The following is a 26,494-nucleotide window of genomic DNA, read 5'->3' as shown; positions in this document are numbered from 1 at the left end:
AAAGAACGACTGAAGAACGACTGAAGAACGAGTAAAGAACGACTGAAGAACGACTGAAGAACGACTGAAGAGCGACTGAAGAGCGACTGAAGAACGAGTGAAGAACGATTAAAGAACGACTGAAGAACGACTGAAGAACGACTGAAGAACGATTAAAGAACGACTGAAGAACGACTGAAGAACGACTGAAGAACGATTAAAGAACGACTGAAGAACGACTGAAGAACGACTGAAGAACGATTAAAGAACGACTGAAGAACGAGTAAAGAACGATTAAAGAACGAGTAAAGAACGATTAAAGAACGAGTAAAGAACGAGTGAAGAACGATTAAAGAACGACTGAAGAACGACTGAAGAACGATTAAAGAACGACTGAAGAACGAGTAAAGAACGATTAAAGAACGAGTAAAGAACGATTAAAGAACGAGTAAAGAACAAAGATTTAACAATGATTTAAGTTTGGAGGTCGAGGGACAGCGAGCTGCTGCTGTCAGTTTAACACACGCCCCTCTTCCTGAGGATCCCAGCAGACTTTAAAGATTTGCGACCAGACTCCCGACCAATGACGGCGGCGTCCCCCTCCAGCTGATCAGCTCCTCCAACCAATCTCCGATCTCCACCTGCAGCAGCATCAAAGATCCTCACACGCACACACACACACAGAGGTCTCACTCTCACACAGTAACATCAAAGATTGAGGTGCTTTTTCTGAAAGGAGATTTGACATCATCTGTTTGCTGCTTTGAACGAGACGTTATGAGAACTTTGAGCAGCCCAGGCCGACGCTCTACGATGAAGAAGAAAGAGAGTCTAAACTGAGTGCAGTCTGTGGTTATGGTAGACCGCACTAACAGAGACCAGGACCCCAGACCAGAGAGCTCCGAGACCTGAGGCAAGACCAGGACCCAGAGAGGGCGAGACCGCCCAGTCTGAGACCAGACTGAGTAACGGCTTTTGATCCGAGACGAGACCTTCATGAAGTGGTCGTCTTGAGTCCTGAACGTGTTGAGTGATGGCGTTGTAAATCTGCTTCAGCTGTTACTACATTTAGAGTTTCTGTTGTCCTCTAACTCATTTAGCTGCAGATGAACCTCGACTGACAGATCATCACTCTGTTACTTCTCTTTTATTTAACGGGTGTCCGGTCTAAACCCAACCTGCTCTGCATGCCTGAGTTAGTTTTTGTTTGAATATTAAAATCTTTTCTTGTCTTTTTACACTTTAATGTTTTCAGATATTAGAATGTAATAAACATAAAACCAACAACAACACATCGTACCTTCATTTAACACTTTTTGATTTGCTCGTTTACAAATCAAAAGAAGAGTTCGTGTTAATATCAGACACTCAAGTTTTATTCTCTCCAGGTCTCAGTAGGTGGCGGTAATGTAACATGCCATCAAACACCACAGAAGAAGAAGTGTTGCAGCGGAACCCGGAACCTTTCATCCGGTTGCTTTTTTCACTCGGACAACATTACTGCGCGTGCGCATGATGACAAAAATGGATGGAGTTAACGTGATGGATGTTTCTCGTGTGAACTTTATGGACTTTAAACTTTCTAAAACTGAGTTACTGAGAGGAATCGTTACCGAGAAACTGACGACGGCAGCGCGGGAAATCTTCGCGGTTGTCGAGAGAACCGTATCCGGTTACGAGGAGGAGGCGGCGGGTCTAAGGCAGGAGATCGACCGGCAGAGGATCCAGCTGGAGGCTATCCTGCAGCCTCGAGTCTCTCTGTGTAGGATAGGTGAGGAAGTGACGCTGTGTTTCAAAAACTCTGCATTGAACACGTTTAAATTCTTCTACAAAATAAAACTAATACTCCTCTTTATTTACTTAAAATTCAGACTTAGAAGGGTTAGGGACCACCGAGAGACCAGGCAAACATCTCCAAACAAACAACACAGGAGCTCTGACGCCCCCATGTGGTCACTTTGGGTAACGACACATACAAGAGCCAGACGAGGACAGAAAGCACAGTTTAGTTTAGTTTTAGTTTAGTTTATTTAGTTTAGTTTAGTTTAGTTTATTTAGTTTAGTTTAGTTTTAGTTTAGTTTATTTAGTTTAGTTTAGTTTAGTTTAGTTTATTTAGTTTAGTTTATTTAGTTTATTTTATTTAGTTTAGTTTATTTATTTTATTTAGTTTAGTTTAGTTTATTTTATTTAGTTTAGTTTATTTATTTTAGTTTATTTAGTTTATTTTATTTTGTTTTGTTTTGTTTATTTTAATTTATTTAGTTTATTTTAGTTTATTTAGTTTAGTTGATTTATTTTAGTTGATTTATTTTAGTTTGTTTAGTTTATTTAGTTTAGTTTATTTATTTAGTTTAGTTTATTTAGTTTAGTTGATTTATTTTAGTTTATTTAGTTTATTTTAGTTTGTTTAGTTTATTTAGTTTAGTTTGTTTAGTTTATTTAGTTTAGTTTATTTATTTAGTTTAGTTTATTTAGTTTAGTTGATTTATTTTAGTTTATTTAGTTTATTTTAGTTTGTTTAGTTTAGTTTATTTAGTTTAGTTTGTTTAGTTTATTTAGTTTAGTTTAGTTTAGTTAGTTTAGTTTGTTTAGTTTATTTAGTTTAGTTTAGTTTAGTTTATTTAGTTTAGTTAGTTTAGTTTAGTTAGTTTAGTTTGTTTAGTTTATTTTGTTTAGTTTATTTAGTTTAGTGTAGTTTGTTTAGTTTATTTAGTTTAGTTTATTTAGTTTAGTTTAGTGTAGTTTATTTAGTTTAGTTTAGTTTATTTAGTTTAGTTTGTTTAGTTTATTTAGTTTATTTTATTTATTTTAGTTTATTTAGTTTATTTTATTTAGTTTAGTTTATTTATTTCAGTTTATTTATTTTATTTTAGTTTGTTTAGTTTTGTTTATTTTAATTTATTTAGTTTATTTTAGTTTATTTAGTTTATTTTAGTTTATTTAGTTTAGTTGATTTATTTTAGATTGTTTAGTTTATTTTAGTTTATTTTAGTTTATTTATTTTAGTTTATTTTAGTTTGTTTAGTTTATTTATTTTAGTTTAGTTTAGTTGATTTATTTTAGTTTATTTATTTTAGTTTATTTTAGTTTGTTTAGTTTATTTAGTTTAGTTTGTTTAGTTTATTTAGTTTAGTTTAGTTTGTTTAGTTTAGTTTAGTTTATTTAGTTTATTTAGTTTAGTTGATTTATTTTATTTATTTTATTTTAGTTTGTTTAGTTTAGTTTATTTAGTTTAGTTTGTTTAGTTTATTTAGTTTAGTTTATTTAGTTTAGTTTGTTTAGTTTATTTAGTTTAGTTTATTTAGTTTAGTTTGTTTAGTTTATTTATTTTATTTTATTTAGTTTAGTTTGTTTAGTTTATTTAGTTTAGTTTATTTTGTTTAGTTTATTTAGTTTGTTTAGTTTATTTAGTTTAGTTTATTTAGTTTAGTTTATTTAGTTTAGTTTAGTTTATTTAGTTTATTTAGTTTATTTAGTTTAGTTTGTTTAGTTTATTTAGTTTAGTTTATTTAGTTTAGTTTATTTAGTTTATTTAGTTTATTTAGTTTAGTTTGTTTAGTTTATTTAGTTTAGTTTGTTTAGTTTAGTTTGTTTAGTTTAGTTTGTTTAGTTTAGTTTATTTAGTTTAGTTTGTTTAGTTTAGTTTATTTAGTTTATTTAGTTTAGTTTGTTTAGTTTATTTAGTTTAGTTTAGTTTGTTTAGTTTATTTAGTTTAGTTTGTTTAGTTTAGTTTGTTTAGTTTAGTTTATTTAGTTTAGTTTGTTTAGTTTAGTTTAGTTTATTTGCACATTTTTTGAGTCAAACAGAAAATTCAAACAAATAAAAAATAAAACACATGTGCAGGTGAGGGCTTATCTCAAAACTTCACCTTAAGAGATTAAACAAAGTTAAAATAAAATACAGTAAAAAATAACAAAGTAAGAATATTTACTATCACAAATAAAATTTACCCAATTGAAAATGACATACAAACATTGAAAACTTAAAAATAGAGTAAAACAGGACATACAGTATGTAGACAATATAACAAAATCAGGACTATTCACTATTCACTACAAATCTTTCTGACATCAAAACATTTCTGAGTCTCAATTTGTATTTTAGAAAAAGACAAAAAATCATTAAGTAAATAAATATGCATGTTCCATAATTTGACTCCACGGTATCTTATTGAGTCCTCAAGATGTACGACACATTGGTAGGTTATTGGTTTGTCTAGTTGAGTAATAGTTCACTTGAGAATTAAAAATGAAAAATGCTTTAAAGCTTTCTGGCAGGTTTACACTCATCAGTATCAATTCATACACATTCATACACCTCCAACAAAGCAGCAGGAGCAACACATCGGACATGTTGCTGCAGGAGCTGGGGTTCAAACCCCCAACTTCCTGTTTACAGACGACCTCCACCAGCAGCGGTCCCACCAGTAAAACAGAATAACAACAGTAATAAATACAGGGCCGACTGATATCGATATTAGGAAGAGAAAAAATCTGATACCGACATATCGGCCGATTTCTTTCTTCGTTCTGTAGAGAGATTTATTTATTGTGTTTATCCCTCAGTTATCAAACACGTGTTGAAAAGATTTATAATGAAGACAAGATGGTCACTCAGCAGATGAAACGATGTTCGACTGGTGAATAAATCTAGAAATCGTTTTTCCCTCTCGGAGGGGCTGGAGTCGATCCCGGCTGTCATATGGCGTGAGGCGTGGTTACACCAGTAATAAACGAACACGGATACATGAACCAATAAATGAAGCCTTTATCTGTGATCCAGATGAACCTGTGTGTAAAGAGGAGGCGCTTTGGGGAGATGAAGAATCGGAGGAGGAGGAGGAGCAGCAGACACGTACGTCCTGTTTGTTTACTGGAGTTCTGTTTCAGTACATTTTATGTTTTTAGACTGAAAAGTTGTTATTCTGAGCTCTGTTCTTCTTCTTCTTTTGGTTCAGATGGGGAGGACTTAAAGACCTATGATAACTTGGCCCACACTGAGGAAGATGAGGGTGAAGATGTGGGGGAGGAGGAGCTTCCCGAGGAGGCGTTTGGTCCCTTATGTCACAAAGACGAGATGGACCAGGATCATCAGAACTCCAGTAAAAGGTTCAGACATGATGCGTCGTCAGCTCTGACTGACACACAGAACTCAGTGAAGGATTGTTTGAGACTTTCTTTGATTCATTTGTTTCTTTGCAGAAGTCGGACTTTGGAGAAGAGGAGCGGGAAAAGGGTTAATCTAAACCTCAGAGTGCGTCTGTTACAGGACACCATGGTCAAGAAACCCAAACGGGCGGGTAAGACGATGCGTCAGGATGTTGGAAGTGCTCAGTGCTTTGAAACTCATTGTGCTGGTTCTGAGTCTGTAGACTTCACTTAGAGAAACTGAAAGTTGACGAGCCGCCATTACTGCGGTGGCGTTTGAGTGCGAGCTGAAGAAGTAAACGTTTGTCCTCTTGTCTGTCAGGGCGTTCGGGGAGATCCTGTGCAGTGATTTGCTGCTCCAACAACAGCGGCAAACTCCAAGTCTGGAACAAAAGCGAGTGCTCAGAACACAAACCTTTACTGCACGACGAGTGTCCGTGCCTGAGACCGTACGGTTTGCACAGATTCCCCGGGCGTTCAGAGGAGGCGGCTGTTCGCCAGCAGTGGATCAAGAACATCAACAGGAAGGACTTTGTTCCCAGTAGACACAGCACGGTGGGTTTTCGTTTACAATGAATAATCTTTTTATCAATTTTATTTTTTATTTAATTGTATTTTTATTATATATTTTTTTATTTATATATTTAAAAAATATATTTTTTATATTTTTTAATTTATTTTTATCTTTTTAATTTTATCAAAGATTATCAATGAATAATCTTTTGAGCTGCTGAGCCGAGCACGGTGAAACGAGTAGCACTGTTTAGCTAGCAAAGCTAACGTAAGCGTTACTGTAGTCTGACGCCGTTTGGGCGCCGGTCGTCCAACACAATCGTTATAACGAGGGCGATCAAACGATTAAGTGCTTCATTTCAATAGTTAATTGAGATTAATCGCATGTTTGAAATTCCGTTATTTGGCATTTTAAAATGAAATAAATTTTATTTTAGAGCTTTATTTTGTAGGCTTTTTGTGCCTTCAGTGTAGAGATCAGACAGAGGACAGAGCCGGAGGTCAGGGAGAGAGAGACTGGGGACCGCCTGCCCTGAGGAACACCGCCTCCGCACATGGGGCGCACGCATTTACCACTAAGCGAACAGCGCCCCTGAGAGTACTTTACTTGCTGTGTGCTTTTATTTTTAAATAAAGTAATGCCGTCTGGTAGATGGAACGTTGGGACAGGAACCTAAGTACAGAAACAGGAAGTGGTTAGGGATCACAAACTAAAGTCAAAGTATTTGCTACTCATCTTCTTTGTTCCTCCACTTTTAAGGTGTGTGGAATTCACTTCAAGGACGGTCAACCAACGAAATCACACCCGTACCCGATCCTGCACATGGGATATGAACATCCTGTAAGTTTGCTTCCATTGTTTTTGGGAGAGATCATATCTTTTATTCCTTTTTCAGAATCAGAATCGAGGTTTATTGCCAAGTACATTTACACATACAAGGAATTTGACTTGGTGTATTGGTGCTAAACAAGATAGAGATTTTTCAGCAAGATATAAATAAATATGCTCATTTATTTCTCCCTCTGTCGCTCCTCAGGGGTTTTCATCTGGTAGACCACCTCCCAAGAAAAGACGCCTTGAACCCTCGATAGTGACCACACGTGCTGAACAGGAAGTCCCGGAATCTGAAATAGCGGTGAAAACTGAGGATTTGGAAAATCAGCCTCAGCAGAAGTGTGAAGATGGCGTCCAGCTGCCGGACGTTAAAGACCACACCTACTGTTCTAACTCATCAACGACAGACAGAGCAACATAAACTGATCCTGCCCCGTCGATGTCAGCCTCTGACTCAGATGGTTAAGACTTGCTGGTTTTTGTGCAGCCTATAGGCTTTTCTCCCTCAGCCAAGGATCACCATGTTGGCAGTCCATGATGAACTGTTCCTCGTCCTCATGAGGCGTCGTCCTGATTGATGTTTACAGACTTAGCTAAACGGTTTGGAATAAGCAGAAGAGCAGCCTATGAGATCTTCACTCTCTGGAGACCAGTACTTGTGAAGTTTATGAGGGTGAAGGTGAGGCGAGGGAGTGCAGCGCTGTATGTGTGTCTGACTGTGTGTTTAGGTGGAGCTGCCGAAACGCAATGTGAATTCACTGACTTGGACACCAGTATCACGGCGTCTTTGAATCAATATGAATGTACAAAGACGTGATGACGGCAGAGCTAATTCACGTCTGAAAAGAGGCGACTGTTACAGATGTTTGATGTAAATCTATCTCTACAGATCAAACATAAACATGGCAAGTTTTCCATGGGCGCAAACCACATAGTCAGCTCTGCTGCTTATCCCACAAATACATGTTCCTTACAAATGTGGCACCATTGAAAAGGGGAAATAAACCGACTTTCCAACGGTTTAAGATTTATTGTCAAGAATTGTTACAACAAAGAAATAATCTACCAAGCACAAATTTCCCGACTTTTTGTGCGATGTTTAGATCCAAGAAAGATATCGGCCGATATATCGGTATCTGATTTTTTTCCTCCGCAATATTGACATCGGCTCCAAACATATTATATCAGTCTGGCCCTAGCATTTGTCCTCCGTTTTCTTTATTAATTTAATGTATAAACACATTTTGAATAGATACAAACTTTATTAACCCTTTGCAGCACGTCACAGTCCAGACAAGACGAGGAACGTTAAGGCTCCTAAAACAATGAAGACATCAAAAATACTAAAAAGTATTTATTTAAAAACAGACTACAATGTACGATTTATAGATAAAAGAGAAAGTTTGGTCATGTTTCAAATATCTAAAAACGCTTAAAGTAAATACATTAACACATAAATGCAGACTGATACATTTATTTTGACCTGTTGATTAATAATTAGTCCACGAGGTGGCAGTCTTTACATAAAACATCAGTGATTTAAAACATTACAGAAGAAGAATTTAAGCGGAACCTTTCGTCTGGTTTGTTTTCAGTCGGACGACATTACTGTGCGCACACGGTATAAACATGGAAGCCGTGAACCTGATATTTGTGTCCTCGGTGGACTGTAAACTTTCTAAAACTGAGTTACTGAGAGGAATCGTTACCGAGAAACTGACGACGGCAGCGCGGGAAATCTTCGCGGTTGTCGAGAGAACCGTATCCGGTTACGAGGAGGAGGCGGCGGGTCTGAGGCAGGAGATCGACCGGCAGAGGATCCAGCTGGAGGCTATCCTGCAGCCTCGAGTCTCTCTGTGTAGGATAGGTGAGGAAGTGACGCTGTGTTTATCTTCTTCTACATGTGACTAAAGCAAAGAAGAATTATTAATGGAGCCTGACTGACATTAAGGAGAAGAAAAGGGGCGTGTCTAGACTTCTTTGACTGGCCCAACTCATGGAGGCGGGGCCTAAAGTTTGACATCCGCACACAAATAATAATAATAATACATTTAATTTGTAACGCACATTTTTGCAAAAAAATGTCAAAGTGCTACAGGGAAAAAAATAAATAAATAAATGATTTACTTTTTCAAACCTCGCCAATAATATCCAAAAGATAACAACAACAACATGTATATTTATTTTAATCTTAATTCTTTAATGACACAAAAAGAAGAAAAGGCTGTAAACATGTTAATCTCTGCTGTAAAAACAGGCTTTTTAGAATGGGTGTGTATGTGACTTCCTGTGCTTCTGCAGCCAGCCTCTAGTGGACACTCCAGGAACTGCAGGATTTTACACTTTGGCCTCATTATTAGAACACAGGAGCTTGCTGATTGGTTAAAATTTACTATTTAAATTACTTCATAAACTCATGTCTACCGTCTAACTTACAAAAATACACTCATTGGTCAAAGTGCGCGACCTTCGACCTGAACCTGTCGTATGAAACAGATGTGCAAAGTATTTATTTACAGTCTTTACATCATCGTGCTCGAATAGAAACCGTCCAGGTAAACTTTACTGAACCTGATTCTGTGATTCAGATGAACCTGAAGAAGAAGAAGAAGAGGAGCAGCTCAAACGTATGTCCTGAACTTTCAGGATCTTTATTTTATTTTATTGGATTTTACATTTGTTAATGGTGAAGAATGGGGGTAGGACTTGACAAGCCTGGGCTTCTTCCTATCCCTTTTCCAACGAGTCAAATGTGTATTATATTGAAATTGGCTTTTTTATTTTTTTTATTTTATACAGATTTTTTTTTCCATTTGTTTATTCATTTTCATTTTCATCTATTTTTTTGAATCGTTCGCAAATAAAGAAAAGAAAAAGTAAAGAAAGAAACTTTCAGGATCTTTAATACTTCAGTTCTGTTTCACATGTTTCTAAAGAACAGGAAACTTCTTTGTTTCTGCTGGTTTGGTTCAGGTGGGGAGGACTCGGGGAGCCGGGCCGGTTTAGATCATGCTGAGGAAGAGGAGGAGGAGGAGCCAGAGAAGATCAGAGGCAGGAAGTCGTCCTCTATAAACCTCAGAGTCTGTCTGTTAGAGGACTCCACCCTCAGTGTACTGAACAGAGGAGGTAAGAAACAAGATGTGACGAGGTCGGAGGTGTTCAGTGAAGCTTTGTTCAGCTCAGACCTTCTTATGATGTCATCATGCTCTCACTGTAAGATATTTAAATAATGGTACATCACAGACCACAGGAGGCCACGCCCCCCCCGGTGACCCAATCAGTGTGCAGAGAGCTAAAAGTCCAATTTGTTGTTTGAATGTTTTCTGTATTTTCTGTGTTTCAGTGTCTCAGTCTCAGGTGAAGGAGGTGAGGTGTCCTCCGGGCCTGCAGGAGGCAGACTTCCTGGACCTCCTGAGGGCGTCCTTCCCTCAGCTGACGGGACAGTTTGATGCATTCACAGTCGACGCCCACCGGAGTCTGACACCCCTCACAGTAAAGACCCTGACACCCGAGGAGATCCGGAGGTCCATCAAGTCGACGGGGAGAGGACGGTCCGCTCTTTACATCCGAGTCCAGGTACTACATCCGAGTCCAGGTACTACATCCGAGTCCAGGTACTACATCCTGTCAGGACACGCTGCAGGTCTTTACACTCAACACTGTTCAGCTGGCTGTGATCCACTGCACAGCTCCTACATGTCATGTTTTTTATATTAAACATTTTAAAATCTATCTTATATATTGTAATATCTTCTTCTTCTGTTTTATTTAAGTTGTTTCTAGTTCTGCTTTATTTCCTTGTTAATTGTTTAGCACCAAAACACCAAGTCAGATTCCTTTATGTGTAAATGTACTTCAAATAAACCTGATTCTGATTCTGATCCTGATCCTGATTTTCTCTGATAAATGAAAATACAAATAAAGGGGGCGCCAGTGGACTAGCGGTTTAGTGCGTGCGCCCCCTTAAAGCGGGTCTGAATCCGACCACTGTCCCGCCTCTCTGATGAACTTTAACCTTTTGTTACCTTCAATCACAACCTGTCCACCTGACATGAGTCAGAACTTTGATGTCTTCATGTTTGAATTGTTTCAGGCAGTAAAGGAAACGCCGAGCGACCAGGAGGAGCAGCGTCCCCCGTCAGTGATGAAAGAAGACGCCGTCGATGACACACGGCCACACGCAGAGTGAGTCTAAAGACAGAAAGTCTTTACAGAGAAATGTGACACAGAGCCTGAGGGGTCTTCAGAATAAAGAAACTGTTCCTCCATCTTCAGGTCTCCAAAGGATCCTGCAGGAGAGGAGAGCGAGCGATCAAGAGACTCGAGACGGAAACAACAAGTCGAGAAGGAGGAAGACGGGGAACAATGTGGAACATCAGAGGACTTCAGCGCCCTCTCTTCTGCTCGCTCTGCAGCCGACAGCGACCACGAGGAGGACGACAACGAGGTAGAAGAAGAAGAAGAAGAAGAGTGGAAACCAGACAAAGAGGAGAAAGTGGACTCTTCAGAGATAACAAAGAGAAAAAGAGTCAAAGATCCAGGAGTCAAATCAAAGAGAAGGAAACAGATCAAGTCATCTGTGAAGGTGGCGAGTGATAGCAGCGGCGTTCCTGTGTCGTGTAAAGTGTGCAGAGCTCTGAGCGGCTCAGAGAACATGTTGATCAAACACTCGTGGAGTCACGTGGAGGATCCAGAGAGACTGTGTGGAGTCTGTGGAGAACATTCAGAGAGTCCAGAGGAACTGAGGACTCATCTGGAGAGTCACAAGAAAACGTTCAGCTGTGACGTCTGTGGGAAGAACTTCCTGTCTGTGGTCGGTTTTCAGAGACACGCCGTTCTTCACACGGGAGAGAAACCGTACGAGTGTGACGTCTGCCAGAAGAAATACGCGTCAAAAAACACTTTGAGGAATCATCGACTGGTGCACGTGGAGGAGAAACCACACAGATGTGACGTCTGTGATAAAACGTTTGCGTTCAAACAGCAGCTGAGGACTCACGCTGTGAGCCACACAGGTGAGAAGCCGTACACCTGCGACCTGTGCGGGAAGTCCGTCCTCGACCTCATCTCTTTGTCCCGACACAAGATGAGTCACTCCGGGAAAAAACGCTACAGCTGTCCGGTTTGTGGGAAGAAGTTTTTAACTCCTGCAGCAGTGAGAGGACACGAGAAGATCCACACGGTCAGAGACAAAACGTTCCTCTGTGACGTCTGCTGCAAAACGTTTCACTCTCAAAGTATTCTGAGTGTTCACCTGAAAACACACGGTGGGAAAAAGACCATGTGCAGCACCTGCGGGAAGGGACTGTCTTCAAAAGGAGCGCTGAGCAGACATCTGTTGGTCCACAGCGGAGAGAGACCCTACAAGTGCTCCGAGTGTGGACGCACGTTTAATGCCAGGAGTCTCCTCACGTCCCACCTGAAGACGCACGCCGGCATCAAACCGTTTGTGTGCGGCGTGTGCGGGAAGGCGTGCTCGCGAAGAGAACACCTGAGTGTCCACATGAGGACCCACAACGGAGAGAAACCATACAAGTGCACCGTGTGTGAGCGAGGCTTCACTCAGAGCCACTGTCTGAAGACTCACATGAAGAAGCACCAGGAGGGGGAGGAGTCAGCGGGGGGCGGGACGATGGACTGAACGCTTTATATCAAAGTTTCTAAAATCATTTATAATCGAAGATAAGAAGGAGAAAGAAACGAATGCAGCGTACTCAGAAGTTCAGAATGAGTGAAGCTGATTGGTAGAAACGGGAGAGCACAGGATGGCGTGTGTTTGGGTTGGATGAGGTGGACACACCGCCTCTGACATTAAAGGTAATCCAACACGTTGACTTGTTCATGTCGTGGATTCACTGAACGTCATGTCGGTCACTAAACTGAACTCCAACAAATGAACGAGTTTGGACGCTGTGTCAAATAAAAACGATGTCATGGTTTGTAAAACATTTCAAATGGAGACGATATCGATGTTGAAACTGAGATTTGTCGTTTTTATGAAACGTGACTTTCATAAAGTAAAAAAACAACAAAACGTTTTGTTTTGTCTTATTTCATATTTTTAATATCGCTGCTCTTAGAGAAAGCAAGGGCTTTGCCTGTGGTCACTTCCTGTCAGCACCTGTGGTCACTTCCTGTGTGTCCAATCAGACTCAAAGCTGATCGTTTGCTCTTCCTCACATTGTCTCCTCCTCTTGGTTTGTTCTTACTCTCTGATTGAGAGTTTGTTCTGCAGTCTGCAGACCTCCACTGTCAGGACAGGAAGTACCGTTGGGAGTCAGACCCCTCTCAAATAATTGATGAAGACGGACTGTGGGGGCGGTCTGCCAATCCAAAAGAAGAAGAACTGAAGTGGAGAAGTATCTTTAGCGCCATCTTTGCTCAAATTGAGGTAGTTGAGTTCCTCTTCGGTTCAGGTTTCCAGTCGGACACCGTCCGCCCTCTTCTGGTCCTAGTGGGGCGGTCCCTCTGAGGTGATCTAGAGGTTTTCAGTTTTTATTTATTTTTGGTCTTTATTGCGTTGATAGAATCTGAAATCATTAAAAGTAACACATGAACACCAACATTCATTCAAGTGTTCGTGTCGCCGTGTCGGCGCCAGAATGATTTTGACTGAAACAACATTTTTTAAGGTTCATGAAGGTCTTATTTCTTCCCCGTGTGGTCACCCTCGTGTACCTGCAGGCCGAGGAGGCGGGACGTCTGTGATTGACGAGTCCTTCAAGTAAACAGATCAGAGAGAAGTGAATCCAGAAAGCTCTCAGCCAGGTCAAACAAACCAACGAGCAGCCGAACCTGCAAATACAAAAACAATACTTTAACGTTGTAATGCCAATTTTCAAATTTTTTCCTTTGCTACAATTATTTCCATTAACACACAGGTAGGGGTGAAGTCTTACGCAGATGCAAACAATGATTTTCCAGCCGTTATTAAAGTTGAGTTGAAGGTTTATTGAAGGGTTAGGGTCAGTAGAATGAATGAGTTGTAGTTTGTCTGAGTGCTGGTCTGGAACATGAACTGTCTGCGCTCCCCCTACCTGTGCCTTCCCTTTCCTGTCCCCTGTGCTACTATATATACACGCCCCTGTGCATTCAGTGTCCCTAGTGGAAAATAATAAATTCAGATAAATCTAATTATACAACATGCCAACGATAAACACAGTTTACTTTAGTTTTAGGATTATGACTTGGGGGAGGATTTCCTCATTAAAACTGATTAACATTTTTACCTGACGTTTGTCCAGATGTGTGGTCAGAGCAGTGACTCAGGAGACCACATCCTACCTCATAATCCTCCGGCTGACATCACCAGCCCGAACTGTAAATGATGTCATCTACCTTTAAAATCTGAAATAAATCAGTAAAGGATCGAGAGTGAGCTGGTTCTGATCAGAACTTATTCTGTTTCAGCGTTCAGCCGGTTCCCGTCACACGAGCTGAAGTGTCCTCGCGCTCTGCAGGAGGAGGACTTCCTGAACCTGCTGAGGTCCACGTTCCCTCAGCTGGCCGCTCCGACACGTTTTGACTTGTTCACAGAAAATTGGGGGAAACTGAAGCCGCTCAAAGTCCAGACGCTGACGCCCGAGGAGATGTTCAGAACCACCAGGCTCTGGACCTTCTTCATCCGGCTGAAGGTGACCGGCAGATTCTTTAAGGTCGCACTGATGCGTTGTGTTTGCTTTGTTTTTGTAGCGAGTGAATCTGTTTGGTTTGTGTGTAACTCTGACCCCCTGGTGTTTAAAACGGGTACTGCAGGCTGTGAGCATGTTTCCTTAAAGGCAGTCTTTTGAAAACTAACATGATTTATAAAGTAGCATTCCCTCAGTGCTCCGTCTGCACCCTCCCCCCTGTGCTCCCTCTAAAGCCACGCCCCCTCACTTACATGCACGAGCGCCGTTGCTCCAGAAGCGGACCTCAGCTCACGCTTTGAGCTTAGCTACGGTGCTCCTAAAGGGACAAAATAACGATTAATGCAAATTCAAATGGACGTTACCGCCGACCGCTCTGGTTTCCGTCTCGTTGAATCAAGTCTCTCGATTTCTCTTTGTGGTGTAATAATCGTTGTTGCTGTTTTTCCTGAAGGACCCGTCAGCTGATCGACCGGACATCTCTGACTCTCCGCCCGCTCCGGAGACACCCTGGTGATTCACAGCAGGGGGGCGCTTAAAGCCGAGCCGTGCACCTGAATTAAAAACCCCCCGCTTTGTTTCTCCACCTGACTCAAACCTCCGTCTTTCAGGGCGCCGTCGCCGCCGCGCAGAGCTCTGCCTCACTGCTCGGATACGTATAAACCTCGCAGCAAGCCACCGAAGAAGACGATGATAAGTCTGAGGATCCGCCTCTTTAAGAGCCCTCACATCGACTCTCTGGATCAAGGTGAATATTTTATTTACGTTTTGGAATTAACCGGTTTTATTTTTATTGTTGAGTTCTTAACCTCAAAAATCAGCGGTAGCAGAGAGCACTCCCATGATTCCCCGCCTGCCTCGACTTCAACCTTTTTATTGAAGGATTGATTGAGAGCCCCCTGGTGGTGGCGTTTACAAACTGTGCCTGTAATTGCTCTGATCTCTTCTCAGCTGACAGTAACCTGAAGTCATCCGGGGAATATATTATTATATTATTGAACATTTATTTAACTCTGAAACTGCAAACTGCTCAACACTGTAATGTCTGTTAAACACAGTTCATCTTGTACATTCAGAATGTCAATATTGATTTATCTACTTGGTACTTATTGCTTATTTTATTTTATTTCCTACTGCTGTATTGTGTGAAGAGCAATGGTAACACCTGGGATTAATAAAGTATTTCTGATTCTGAACTTTGGTTTTGAAGCATCGTGCTTTCATCTCGACTCGACTTTGTTTTTCTAACCTCGAGTCAAAACGCTGTCGTTGTGTTCCAGTGTTGAACATCTTCCCCGTGAAGAAGCTGGAGTTTCCTGTAGGACTGCAGGAGGACGAGTTTCTGACCCTGCTCAGGTCCAGCTTTCCCCAGCTGGCCAATCAGACGACCTTTGAACTCTACGTCGAGGACAAGAAAAGAAAACTGCGACCGCGCCGAGGTGGGAAGCTGACGCCGGAAGAACTCAATCTCACCGGCACACTGAACACCCTCTACATCCGACTGCAGGTGATTCACTTCATCTCATGTGAAGACCAGGGCTGCAAACTCAGGAAACATTAAAGTGTCAACACATGTAATAAGAGAGAGAATATAAACTTACTGAGAATCAGCAGGAGATAAAACATCAGGTTCATATATTATAATGTTTCATATTTAATGATAGAAGAGAAAATATTGTCACACTTGATGACTGTATGATGATGTTCTCTCAGACTCTGAGAGATACCTGCACAGTGACTGTCCTTCACATCACCTCTTAGTGGAACATGGTAAGACCTGTTCTGCAAATTCATCCCATTTCTAAAAAGGGACTGAAGGTTGGGAGCATCATGGGGGTCTTCATGTTTCACTGAAGCTTTATCAGAAAGTTAGAACAGAACATAGATATCAACAAACAATTGTGTTTTTCTGATTGTTTGCTTCTTTAGTCTGAATGATAAAATCTTCTGTGACTAAATCCTGATTGAGCTGATCGTTTACCCTCAGAGTAAGCGGCATAACTTTCTGATCTGTTTCCTTCTCGTCTCTCAGCATGAAGCTTCAAAGGGAAATCTACAACAAAAGTTGGACTTCAGACACAGAGAACTTTGTGTATCTGCGGCTCTGCGTGCTGGAGGAGCCTCGCATCCAGAGCCTGTCCATGCAAAGTAAATCTAAACATTTTGTGTGCACACTGTTCTAACTGCACAAAGTCTCTGTACCAAAATGTCTCCAAAGCATCTCCTGCTGGTGGACTTATTCTGACCGTGTTTCAGTGTACAGCAAGTACCCAGTGTACGTGGTCAAGTGTCCCCGCGGCCTGAAGGACCTGTTGGGTTCCACTTGTATAAATCAGACAAAGCCAGGAAACTGGAAGCTTTAGAAGTCAAGACGATAACGCCCGAGGAGATCCTCCAGGTCAACAGATCCTTATCAGCCGTCTACATCCGACTGAAGGTACTCTGTGCTTTCTTTAAGTGTCACATGATGTTTACTGTAAGTATAGAGGCTGGATAACTCTAGAACAAATCTCTTACAGGGAAAAGACGACGTCCAATCAAGAGACGAAGGATTCCAAAATTCTTCGCCCGCTCCTGATCGGGTGACCCGCTCAAAGAGTCTGAGCACGAGGTAGATCGATATTGTTCACTATTTAAATCTAAATCACGGCATAGTGTGAAAAGTGTGCAAGACTATAAACTTGATCAGGATCCTCGTTTGGAGCGCCGTGAGAAGAAGAGTCAAAGAGCTCAGGAAAAATGGGCTAGTAGATCAAAATAGAGAAAAAATAAGACTTTACAAAAAAAGACTTTCGGAAGCCAAAAATATCTGAAGCTGAAATTCTTAAGAGACAAACTGATGCCGGGTGTAATTATCTGTATTTAGTGAATTATATGAAACACAAATCCTTAAGCAGCTAGCAGCATTTAATCAAACATCTTTGTTTTTCTTTTTATCCATATTGGTCTAAAAGTTTAAATCTAAAATAAGTTTTCACTGATCCAGAATAATGGTTCATAACTGAGGTTTAAACTTTGATAGCTTGTATAGTTAGCACTAGCTTTGTTACCACAATGACATAAGATTTTATTTATCAAAATGATAGCGTAGTGGTTGGTATGCGTGCGCCCCGTGTACAGAGGCTCGGTCCTTGAGAGCGGACGGCTCGGGTTCGAGTCCAACAAGCTTAGTAACTAGCTTAGCCTGCTAGCCAAACTGCCCGTTAGCATACGACGCTGAGGGGCGGGAAACATTGTCATGGTAACAGCGATGTCCTTGTGACTCTGTGGTTGTTTCATGATCCTGTTTTATTGAAGAATGCATTAAAAACATGTTTAATGTACGCACAAGATTTGTCCCTTTGTTGAGTTCTTAAAAACATCTCAAACTGCTTGTTCATGTTGTTCTTTGGTTATTTTGAAAATTATTACAATTTTATAGAACAGAGGAAATATCATTTACTGTATTGTGAAAAGCAGAGGACCCAGCACAAAACCTTGTGGAATCCCTTTTGATACTACCTACTGTAAGTGATAGCCTAGCTTGTTGCGGCTGGAGGTGTCTGATGACTATAAGCTTGAGGTAAATAAAAGCAGCACACATAAACAACCAGGATCTAAAACCGTTACGTTTAAAATTGTCTTAAAAACTGGATTGAAGTATTATTTACAGAGCTTCCGACTAACATGCAAAAAAAAAAGTTGTGTACAGGAAATGATTGACGTTCATGTGGTATGGACGCTAAACGAAAATGAAATTAAATCGTCTGAATTTCTCGTCTCTTAAAAACTGATTTAAAAAAAATATATAGATACCTGTCCTCTCAGGGCTTCCGTAGATATTTTTCATTACTTTAAGAGCAAAAACTTTCAAGCCCCTTCAAAGCTTATCACCTTTTAATTCCAATGTTGCTTATTATTCAAAAAGGAAGTTTTTTTAAAAATTCATACACACCTGTCTTGTAAGGTAAATCTATGAATCCTTCATACGATTTTTAAGTAATTAATTAAAAAAAAAACATCTGCCTTATTGTTTTGTTTCTCGTCGGACATGATTTGTGGTTGCACCAAACCAGGAAAAATACTCAGTCAACGCAAATGTGCGAAGTTTAACGTTGAAAAAAACAAATCTGTCTGAAAGTTGCGATGTTTTACTGGATGAAGAGAGACAGCGGGGGGTCGGAGGCTCTGGACGGACTCGCTAACATGTCTAAATCCGAGATACTGAGAGGGATCGTCACCGAGAAACTGACCACGGCCGCGCAGGAGATCTTAGCGGTGGTGGAGAGAACCGTAGCCGGGTACGAGGAGGAGGCGGCGGGCTTCCGACGGGAGATCGACCGGCAGAGGAAGCAGCTGGAGGTCATCCTGCAGCCTCGGGTCACTCTGGAGAAAACAGGTCAGTGTCTGCTTTTAAATATGAGCAACTAATAATGAAGGTAAACTGATATTTCCAGTTGTTTGTGCGGAACGTCATTTGAAAAACGTCAAATTTAACGTTTCTGTGCTCGCTGAGAGAAATGAAGACTTCACAAAGAGCTTAACAACATTAATACTCATTAACAAGCCGTTTATAACAATTCGGCTCAAATAAAAGTTACCTTTACTTTGTTATTAATATCAGGTTAAAGGTTGGTTCCTGGGCCTGTTGTCACATTATAACTTACATTGTTTAACATTCACTTCTGTACTGTTTTTATTTGAAATGTCTACCTTTCTTTTTCTTAACTTTGCCTGAAAAGTTCTGATTCAAGATGAAGCAGGTCAGGATGTGGTTGTTCTGAGTGAGGAGGACACACAGAAGACAGGTAAATTATTATTTATTTAAATATGTTGTAAGAAATATGAAAAGTTCTGTGTTACACTTTTTTTAAAGTCTCTTTGAAGTTTAAAGGTCCAATCAGTGAAATGATAACGTGATCTTACTATCTGATCAGACATTCAGGAAACATGTTATGTAGAGACAGCTCTTTTGAATTTAGACTGCAGTACCCGTGTTAACCACTAGGTGCCCGTTACATACTGCTCCTTTAATAAAGAAAATGTAATAACTGAAAAGTAGACGAACGTAACTTATTATAAGTCTTTATTTTAGATGATTATTACATCATATCTGGATTTGGTTTCTAACTTCCTGGATGTTACTTTATGCAGATGATGTTGCGATGTTCTTATTATTGGTAACAACGTGTTTCAGCCTGACACAGTGTGACCTCTGACCCCGCCTCGGTGCAGGTTTGGAGGACACCGGGAGTCTGAGCATGTGGTGGGATGGTGAGGAAGATGAAGAGCAGCAGCTTTCAGAACATCTGACAACTCCGAGTTCAAGACGAAGAAAAGAAGACCTGAAGGACCCCGATTTTCAAATCACACCGAGGTTAATAAATCCCAGTAAAACCAGTTAACTCGTTTCAAACCAGTTTCATAGAAATGTCCGTATGAGGAAACGTTTCACCTTCTTGTGGTTCTAACTTGAGAATTCAACTCGTTTGTGTTTTGTTTTTTTTAGTCACTTGAGCAACTCTAGTGTGCTGCTTATGGGAAGTATGCTAGTTAGCTTAGCATGCTAGTTTAGCTGAAGGTGTGTTTATAATAAGGCTCAGGGATTACACTTCTCAACTTGGAATGCCTTTTTGCCGTTTGGCATGATACCTTTAATGATGTTTGATTAGTTAGCTGTCTCAAAGAATATCATAGTTAGCTTAGCATAACAGTATGCTAGTTCAAATAGAACCGAATCAACCAAGTTGGTGGCTCAGGTAGCATGCTGTTAGCTTAGCATTGTAGCTACAATGACATTACAATGAAGTCAACAATTCAGAAATAGTTTTTTTTTTTTTTACCTGTTAACAATCTTCATCCTGCAGAGTTAGTTCTGGCAGGAGAAAACCAGGCAGACCCCGACTCAGTGACTCCCAGAACCACCTAGACCTCAAGATCCGCATCCTGGAGAACTCTCAGATCGATGTCCTCTCAAATAGAGGTAAGACTTCTCTCCTCCGAGGTGTGTTTCCTATTTTTGGTTTTAAGGATTAGCTAAACCTCACAATGATTTATTTTCTGTCTCAGTGTTTCCAAACTCTCCGCTCAAGGACCTGAGGTGTCCTCGCGGACTACAGGAGGCGGACTTCCTGGACCTGCTCAGGTCGACCTTCCCTCAGCTGGTCGATCAGGAACCGTTAGAATTCTTCACGTCCGACAGATCGAGACGACTTCTTCCTCTGAGCGTCACGACTCTGACACCTGAGGAGATCTGCAGGAGCGTCAGGCTGAGCGGGGCGGGAAAGTCTGCCCTCTACATCCGGCAGAAGGTACTTAGAAATATTACTGCAGAAAACATTTGATATTAAAACCTGGTAGGGGAGGCTGTCTGTGCAGCTACAGAAACTGATTCCAATGTTGTTATATCTTAACTAATGATGTTGTTGTTGGTATCATGTGTAAGCTACACAAAGCTGCAGTAAACAAACAAACAGGAAGCAGTAAACAAACAAACAGGAAGCAGCAACACCAGCGGTCAGGTTTTAAACTGAAGTGTAAGAATCATATAGAAGGAGCTGCTCCATCTGGTCTGACCGTTGTCATGGAGACGATGTGTGTGCACTCCTGACAGGTCAGAGTTTCTGTTGTTATTAAAGAAGTTGTGTCTTTTTTGGGGGGTCAAACCCGTTTCAGACGGCGGGGGATCCTCAGAGCAGTGACGATGTAAACCTCCTGCAGAGAGGAGATGTGTCTCCGTCCACGTCAGCACATCAAGCGTCCACCAGGTGACCAAACACAAACTTTACACAGCTTTAGCTCCACTCTCATTAGGATAGGTATTACCTGGGGGGCCGCTGGTCATTTGGGAATAACCCCCGATGTCTGTGGTTTGGTGCGTTGCATTCACACTGGAGGAGCAGAGTCTGTAATTTACTGTAATTACTTTATTATTTACTGTAATTACCTTATTATTTACTGTAATTACTTTATTATTTACTGTAATTTCTTTATTTATTATTTACTGTAATATTCACAGACATTTCTAATAGAAAACATGGAGGCACTGCATGAGATCCACCTTAAGCAGCTGGATTAAGTTAGCAACATGCTGTTGAAACGTATCTGACAACGTCCACACAGATTCGATTATTTAAAACCGTGACGAAGCTACAGAGACCTTCTTTAAGAGAGACCGCCCCTCATTCCTGGGATGAAACTGGATTACTGTAATCACAGGATCTCTGTGTTTGCTGAAGTAGAGTCGGTCATTTCCTGGATTCTTACTTTACAAAATGACAGACATGGTGGATTTACATTAAAAACAAAGACATCCTGCGCAGTTATTACAAATGACCAGAGAGGTCCCCAAACTCATCCTGAGTGTAAAGCTCTTTAGACTCATATCAGAAACTTTCACAACCAAAGATCCTGTTTTAATAGCACTCATGGATCACCTGATCTTTAAGGGTTTTGTCTTCCAGAGTTCTGTCTGAAAGGAGGAAGCGTGGCAGACCCCGCCTCGGAGAAGAACCGACTCACCACCGTCTCAGAGTCTGCCTGCTGGAGGACTCCCCGTCTGACGTGCTCTCTAAAGGTGAAACTTCGAGATGGCGTTCTGAGTGAAGTTTGATGGAGGCGGTTTGATGGAGATGCTTTGTTTCTCTCTTCCAGACATGACCAAGTCTCCGGTCCAGGACCTGAGGTGTCCTCGTGGACTGCCGGAGGAGGACTTCCTGGCCCTGTTGAGGTCGACCTTCCCCCAGCTGGCCGATCAGAAACCTTTCCACATGTTCAAGTCGGATCGCAGCAGGCGGCTCCGACGGCTTCGCGTGCAGACGTCGACGCCGGAGGAGATCTTCAGGAGCATGAGGAGAACCGGGGTGGAGAAGTCAGTCCTCTACCTCCGCATGAAGGTCCAGAGTCCTCACCTGACTCACTCTTACTTTAACATGTCTGAGGTTTATGTCAGAGAGATGAAAGCTGTCCTGTTCTCTGCAGACAGGAGAGGAGGAGGAGGAAGAGGAGGAGCTTCACTTCCTGCAGGAAAGCGACGCCGAGTCTCCGTCCACTTCAGATCTTAAGATAAAAAGTGACGCAGCTGGACTCACTTCAAGGTAACTGACTCCAATGCTGATATGACAGAGTTTGAGGTTCTTCCTGCATTAATTAAACCTCTAAAGAATTATCTCTTTTTGTCAAAACACATTAAGAAGGGTTCAAAGTTGAGTTCTATCACCATGGGGGGCGTTGGGTCAGGATGCAGGAATCCAACAAGACTGGAGTTTAGGTAAATGATGAGGGTAACAGAAGACACACATGGGGTTGAACATCCATGCTGAAAGACAAATAAAATAATATTAGCACAATAAACAAGTCAAATTAGGTTTACTTTCTGAAGGAAATAAAGATAAATAAAGTACTTAGGATAAATTAAAATGGACTCGATAGAAACTGAAATAGGAGTAAAAAGCCACCTTACCGTTACTGAAGTGCAGCTCCATGTGAGGATGAAAACATGAGTCTTAAATAAAGAGCAGGTGAATTAAATTTAATTAATTAGTGACAGAGTGAAAACAACAACCAATCAAGAGAGGAGAGAGTGAGAAACCAGGAAGTGTACTAAAGGAGGTGCAGTAGGAAAAGAGAGGAAGTGAAAGGAAATAAATGGTGATCTTTACTCCACACATATTAAAAACTTGCTGCATGCCTTCAGAGAGCTGATGTGTTACAGTTTCCTTTTTAAAACATGTTTTCTTAGTGCTTGTGTGACTTTGAATGTTCACTAGTTGTAAACTATATTCACCTTCGAAAAGATGCTCAACTGAGAAATCTTCATCAAACCCTGAAGTCTTTAGGTTTTAAATGTTGTCCAGATGAATGAAGGATGTTCTCCTCCTCATGTGGTCTTCACAGCTCCTCTGTTCAGGACTCCAGAGTCTCCTTCCTGTCCAGCAGCACGACGCCTCGACAACAGGAAGCTGATGATGACGACGGTGCAGCCGGGAGCCAAGTGGACTCAAGTGACAACGAGGAGGTGAAAGACCGGGACACGGACTGGAAACCGGATCCTGATCGGTGCAGACCAAAGCTGAGGGGGGGCAGGACTGTGGGGGGTCAGAGGATGGTGATCAGTAAACATCCGTGTAAAGTTTGTGGGGTTTGGTACCGGGTCCAGAGCAGCCTGATCAAACACGCCTGGACTCACCTGGACGAGGCTCAGAGTGTGTGTGGGGTGTGCGGGCGGCGCTTTGAGACCGTGGACGGGTTGAAAGACCACCTGAGGGGTTACCAGGAGACCCACGACTGCTCTCACTGCGGGAAGTCCTTCCTCACCGTCACGGGTCTTGAACACCACACGACGCGCCACACGGGGAACCGACCTTTCAAATGTGACGTCTGCAGCAAGACGTTCGCTCACCGTTACGCGCTGAGCAGACACCGCTGGGTGCACGCCGCCGACAAGCCGCATCAGTGCGACCTCTGCCCGAAGGCGTTCGGTCTGAAGGCGGCGCTGCGAGCTCACAGGAAGACGCACGGAAGAGACGGCTTTAACTGCAGCGTCTGCGGGAAGTCTCTGTCGGACCGGAGGTGTCTGCTGCGACACAAGGCGACGCACTCCGGAGAAAGACGCCACGGCTGCGAGGTCTGCGGGAAGCGGTTCAAACTGGCGTACACGTTAAAGTCTCACGAGAAGACGCACACGTCCAGAGAGCGGCTGTTCCTCTGCCACGTCTGCTGCAAGAGCTTCTTCTCCAACTGCAGCCTGAAGGCGCACATGAGGACGCACAGCGACGAGCGCCCGTTCCCCTGCGGCGTCTGCGGGAAAGGCTTCGTCTCCAACGGCGAGCTGAAGGTGCACATGCGCGTTCACACGGGCGAGGCGCCGTACGGCTGCTCCCAGTGCGGACGCTTCTTCAAACGAAAGACTCACCTGAACTCGCACCTGAGGAGCCACCTGGGCCTCAAGCTGTTTGTGTGCAGCGTCTGCGGGAAGGCGTGTTCTCGACAGGAACACCTGAACGTCCACATGAGGACGCACAACGGGGAGAGACCGTACCAGTGCACCGTCTGCGAGAAAGCCTTTACTCAGGGTCACTGTCTGAAAACACACATGAAGAGTCACCACCACCAGGAGAACACGTTCCTGAACGCACCGTCAAACTAAAAACATCCAATTATGGAAAAGTAACAACGATGTTAATAACACAAAGAAGAAGAAATGTCCGCTCACATTTAGTTTCTTTGGATTGTTTTTGTTCAGTCGCTGCTTTAAATATTGACGCTCCACACATTCCCTTAGCTTCTGTATATTAGAAATCTTAGAAATGCAGAACACTCTTCAGCTGTTCTCAGTGTTTAGGGAGGGGGGGTCTTCAGGAATATTCCAGCTCATCCACAGACTGAGTACACCAATCCAGACAGTTCAGAAAATATGGTGTCTTTGTGACGTCATCTGACTTCTGGATGCCGTTTCTGTGTTCAAAGTTTCCTGATATATTTAACCTCTTCCTTTCTGACTGTGGTACCTCTGCAACAGGACAAGCAGCAATAATAACAAGAACCTGTATCGAGTAACTCCTGACGTTTTTAATAAAAGGAAAACAATGCGTAAAGGTAGCGTCAGAAACTCTCCTTCAAAATAAAATACAGGCTTCTCCTTCAAAATAAAATACAGACTTCTCCTTCAAAATAAAAGACAGACTTCTCCTGAAGTGAAGCTGCTCCATTGTCCCTTCTGGGCCTCCGTACATGTGTGGTGGTGACTGTGTCTGCAGAGACTCTGTCCTCTGACTGGATTTTACTGTTCTGCTTTGTGACGGTTGACTCGGGACGTTTGAATGTTGTGTTCAGAATCTGTGACTCATTTCTACTGACTTTAAACAAACAAAAACAATACATACAAGTTTATTTTATTGTTTTAATACTTGTATTTAAACAGTTTGTGTAGCAAATAATGTCATTTGTTTTGTTTTTCATGAAAAAAGATTAAACAAAAATGTGCTAAAACATTCACTGTTAACCGAAAACAAATCAGACAATCAAAAGATGAATTATTATAATTTCTGTAGATTTGATTGAGCAGATTTGTCAAGCGTTTGCTGGTTTCATTTTTGATTTTCTGCTTTCCTTGCATCTCTGACAGTAAATGAAAAGTGTGATTTGAACTTAAAGGAGCACATTTGAGAAAACACGACTCTGAGGATGCTAACATCTAGCATTTTTTAGCCTTTTTTTTATTTTATAAACTTCTTAATCGTGAAAACATTTAGAAAAAACAGCAAAAGACGGCAAATAATTGTGAAGCTCTAAAGACGGACATTAACCTCGAACAACTTAAATAATTATTATTTTCAGTATAAATACCAAAATTCTTATTTGCACTGGAAAGCTTAACTAACAACAGCAAGTGGAACATTTTTCAAAATAATTAAGGTTAATTATCACACAGTCACAAAGATTGTGATTTAAAATATTACTGAAGAATTCATATAAAAATATAAATAAACAAGACAACAAGAACAATTCTTTCTTTATTAATATTTTTATAATGAATCGATGCAAAGAGTCCAAACCAATTTATTTATAATTATAAAAACAATCCACTCTTTTTAGAAAAATAGAAATATTCACTATTTCTATCTTTAAACGTAACAGTTCAACAAATTACATTTAAAGAAATTAACATCATTACACAAACTAGTTAAAATTCAACTCTCTTTAATTCTCTGCTGAATGTTTTCTAACTCTGTCATTAAAGACATTTGAACCGTCTTACGCCACAGCGTGCACATCATCACAGTTTTTGAAGCAGTTTGTAATATTTCTCTTTGTTTATTTATTTACATCAGTTTATAAAACTTTTGCATTACTGTTGTTTCCTGCCTTCTGTTTTAATGTTGCATTCAAGGCCATTTGAACATTTTAGTGATGAATGTGACTTCAGAAAACTTCCAAATCCTACATGGTCCTGAATGCAGCATGTGGTGCCTTAATAGTATTTGCAGTAAGTTTCCTGGTTGTAATCCTTCAGCGTTGCTCTGCGGTGGTTCAGACGGCGTGAGTCTGCTTGTTTGCTGTGTACATGTACGTGACCAAAATAAATAACGTTCTGTCATAAATATGGAAGTGTTGAGAAAAACAAGTCCAACAGTGATTTGTCAGTGAGACCTCGAGGTGTCGCTGGTTTCTGATCTTTTCTGAAACGTTAACAACGGGAAGTCTTTTCCTTCTGCTGTCGTGTTGCCGTGCTGCATTCAGGGCAGCTCGAGCATGTCATGTTCATGCAGGATGCGCTGCGTTTGGGTGTGCACGAGCTTCAGGGCGTGGATGATGACGTGCAGGACGGGCGTGGCCTCTCGCTGGCTCTGAACACACACAAGCTGCAGGAAGTAGCGTCTCTCTGGGAGCGCGAGGAAGACGAACTCTGCA

General features: G+C 41.4%; 6 protein-coding genes across 8 annotated transcripts in view; 5 read left to right on the top strand and 1 right to left on the bottom strand.

The window, feature by feature from the left end:
* Positions 1-1,424: 1,424 nt before the first annotated feature.
* si:ch211-113p18.3 (uncharacterized) lies at positions 1,425-7,545 on the top strand. The gene is made up of 7 exons (XM_061031071.1): positions 1,425-1,750; positions 4,764-4,835; positions 4,939-5,089; positions 5,183-5,280; positions 5,451-5,683; positions 6,402-6,482; positions 6,679-7,545. The coding sequence occupies exons 1-7, from the start codon at positions 1,492-1,494 to the stop codon at positions 6,895-6,897; spliced, it is 1,113 nt and encodes a 370-aa protein (XP_060887054.1). The 5' UTR covers positions 1,425-1,491; the 3' UTR covers positions 6,898-7,545.
* Positions 7,546-7,951: 406 nt separating this feature from the next.
* LOC132958960 (uncharacterized) lies at positions 7,952-10,153 on the top strand. The gene is made up of 5 exons (XM_061032036.1): positions 7,952-8,343; positions 9,065-9,103; positions 9,450-9,602; positions 9,820-10,090; positions 10,144-10,153. The coding sequence occupies exons 1-5, from the start codon at positions 8,106-8,108 to the stop codon at positions 10,151-10,153; spliced, it is 711 nt and encodes a 236-aa protein (XP_060888019.1). The 5' UTR covers positions 7,952-8,105.
* Positions 10,154-10,512: 359 nt separating this feature from the next.
* Positions 10,513-12,444, top strand: LOC132958458 (gastrula zinc finger protein XlCGF46.1-like). The gene is made up of 2 exons (XM_061031298.1): positions 10,513-10,661; positions 10,752-12,444. The coding sequence occupies exons 1-2, from the start codon at positions 10,528-10,530 to the stop codon at positions 12,115-12,117; spliced, it is 1,500 nt and encodes a 499-aa protein (XP_060887281.1). The 5' UTR covers positions 10,513-10,527; the 3' UTR covers positions 12,118-12,444.
* A 5,697-nt stretch (positions 12,445-18,141) lies between these two features.
* On the top strand, positions 18,142-21,699 carry LOC132958261 (uncharacterized). The gene is made up of 7 exons (XM_061030984.1): positions 18,142-18,482; positions 18,826-18,891; positions 19,319-19,460; positions 19,951-20,066; positions 20,153-20,394; positions 20,759-20,850; positions 21,547-21,699. Exons 1-7 carry the CDS (start codon positions 18,230-18,232, stop codon positions 21,686-21,688), a joined length of 1,053 nt encoding a protein of 350 aa, XP_060886967.1. The 5' UTR covers positions 18,142-18,229; the 3' UTR covers positions 21,689-21,699.
* A 9-nt stretch (positions 21,700-21,708) lies between these two features.
* On the top strand, positions 21,709-25,579 carry LOC132958260 (zinc finger protein 883-like). 2 transcript variants are annotated; one of them, XR_009666744.1, is made up of 4 exons: positions 21,709-21,978; positions 22,064-22,179; positions 22,979-25,080; positions 25,112-25,579. XR_009666744.1 is itself a non-coding variant. In XM_061030982.1 (3 exons), the coding sequence occupies exons 1-3, from the start codon at positions 21,709-21,711 to the stop codon at positions 24,228-24,230; spliced, it is 1,638 nt and encodes a 545-aa protein (XP_060886965.1). In that variant the 3' UTR covers positions 24,231-25,579. The 2 variants fall into 2 exon arrangements, 1 of the variants encoding a protein (XP_060886965.1); XM_061030982.1 differs by having other exon boundaries at positions 22,979-25,579.
* A 645-nt stretch (positions 25,580-26,224) lies between these two features.
* LOC132958262 (ceramide-1-phosphate transfer protein-like) overlaps positions 26,225-26,494 on the bottom strand; it is a 5,398-nt gene continuing 5,128 nt past the window's right edge. For both annotated transcript variants that reach the window (XM_061030985.1, XM_061030986.1), the window contains one exon: positions 26,225-26,494. This exon is cut by the window's right edge and continues 54 nt beyond it. In XM_061030985.1, coding sequence (XP_060886968.1) covers positions 26,320-26,494 — 175 coding nt within the window. In that variant the 3' untranslated portion in view covers positions 26,225-26,319.

This window comes from Labrus mixtus, chromosome 23 (assembly GCF_963584025.1).
Source record: "Labrus mixtus chromosome 23, fLabMix1.1, whole genome shotgun sequence".
NCBI classification, from domain to species: domain Eukaryota; kingdom Metazoa; phylum Chordata; class Actinopteri; order Labriformes; family Labridae; genus Labrus; species Labrus mixtus.
This window is presented reverse-complemented; position numbering and strand designations above follow the sequence as displayed.

Bases quoted from the DNA above. Each gene is read 5' to 3' on its own strand.
- si:ch211-113p18.3 (XM_061031071.1), top strand. From the start codon at position 1,492: ATGATGACAAAAATGGATGGAGTTAACGTGATGGATGTTTCTCGTGTG. The intron at 5,090-5,182 runs GTTCAGACATGA...GTTTCTTTGCAG, and splicing joins CATCAGAACTCCAGTAAAAG to AAGTCGGACTTTGGAGAAGA. The intron at 5,281-5,450 runs GTAAGACGATGC...CTTGTCTGTCAG, and splicing joins CAAGAAACCCAAACGGGCGG to GGCGTTCGGGGAGATCCTGT.
- LOC132958960 (XM_061032036.1), top strand. From the start codon at position 8,106: ATGGAAGCCGTGAACCTGATATTTGTGTCCTCGGTGGACTGTAAACTT. The intron at 8,344-9,064 runs GTGAGGAAGTGA...TCTGTGATTCAG, and splicing joins AGTCTCTCTGTGTAGGATAG to ATGAACCTGAAGAAGAAGAA. The intron at 9,104-9,449 runs GTATGTCCTGAA...GGTTTGGTTCAG, and splicing joins AGAAGAGGAGCAGCTCAAAC to GTGGGGAGGACTCGGGGAGC.
- LOC132958458 (XM_061031298.1), top strand. From the start codon at position 10,528: ATGAGTCAGAACTTTGATGTCTTCATGTTTGAATTGTTTCAGGCAGTA. The intron at 10,662-10,751 runs GTGAGTCTAAAG...CTCCATCTTCAG, and splicing joins GACACACGGCCACACGCAGA to GTCTCCAAAGGATCCTGCAG.
- LOC132958261 (XM_061030984.1), top strand. From the start codon at position 18,230: ATGTTTTACTGGATGAAGAGAGACAGCGGGGGGTCGGAGGCTCTGGAC. The intron at 20,067-20,152 runs GTAAGACTTCTC...TTTCTGTCTCAG, and splicing joins CGATGTCCTCTCAAATAGAG to TGTTTCCAAACTCTCCGCTC. The intron at 20,851-21,546 runs GTGACCAAACAC...TTTGTCTTCCAG, and splicing joins GCACATCAAGCGTCCACCAG to AGTTCTGTCTGAAAGGAGGA.
- LOC132958260 (XM_061030982.1), top strand. From the start codon at position 21,709: ATGGAGATGCTTTGTTTCTCTCTTCCAGACATGACCAAGTCTCCGGTC. The intron at 21,979-22,063 runs GTCCAGAGTCCT...TGTTCTCTGCAG, and splicing joins TCCTCTACCTCCGCATGAAG to ACAGGAGAGGAGGAGGAGGA. The intron at 22,180-22,978 runs GTAACTGACTCC...TGGTCTTCACAG, and splicing joins GCAGCTGGACTCACTTCAAG to CTCCTCTGTTCAGGACTCCA.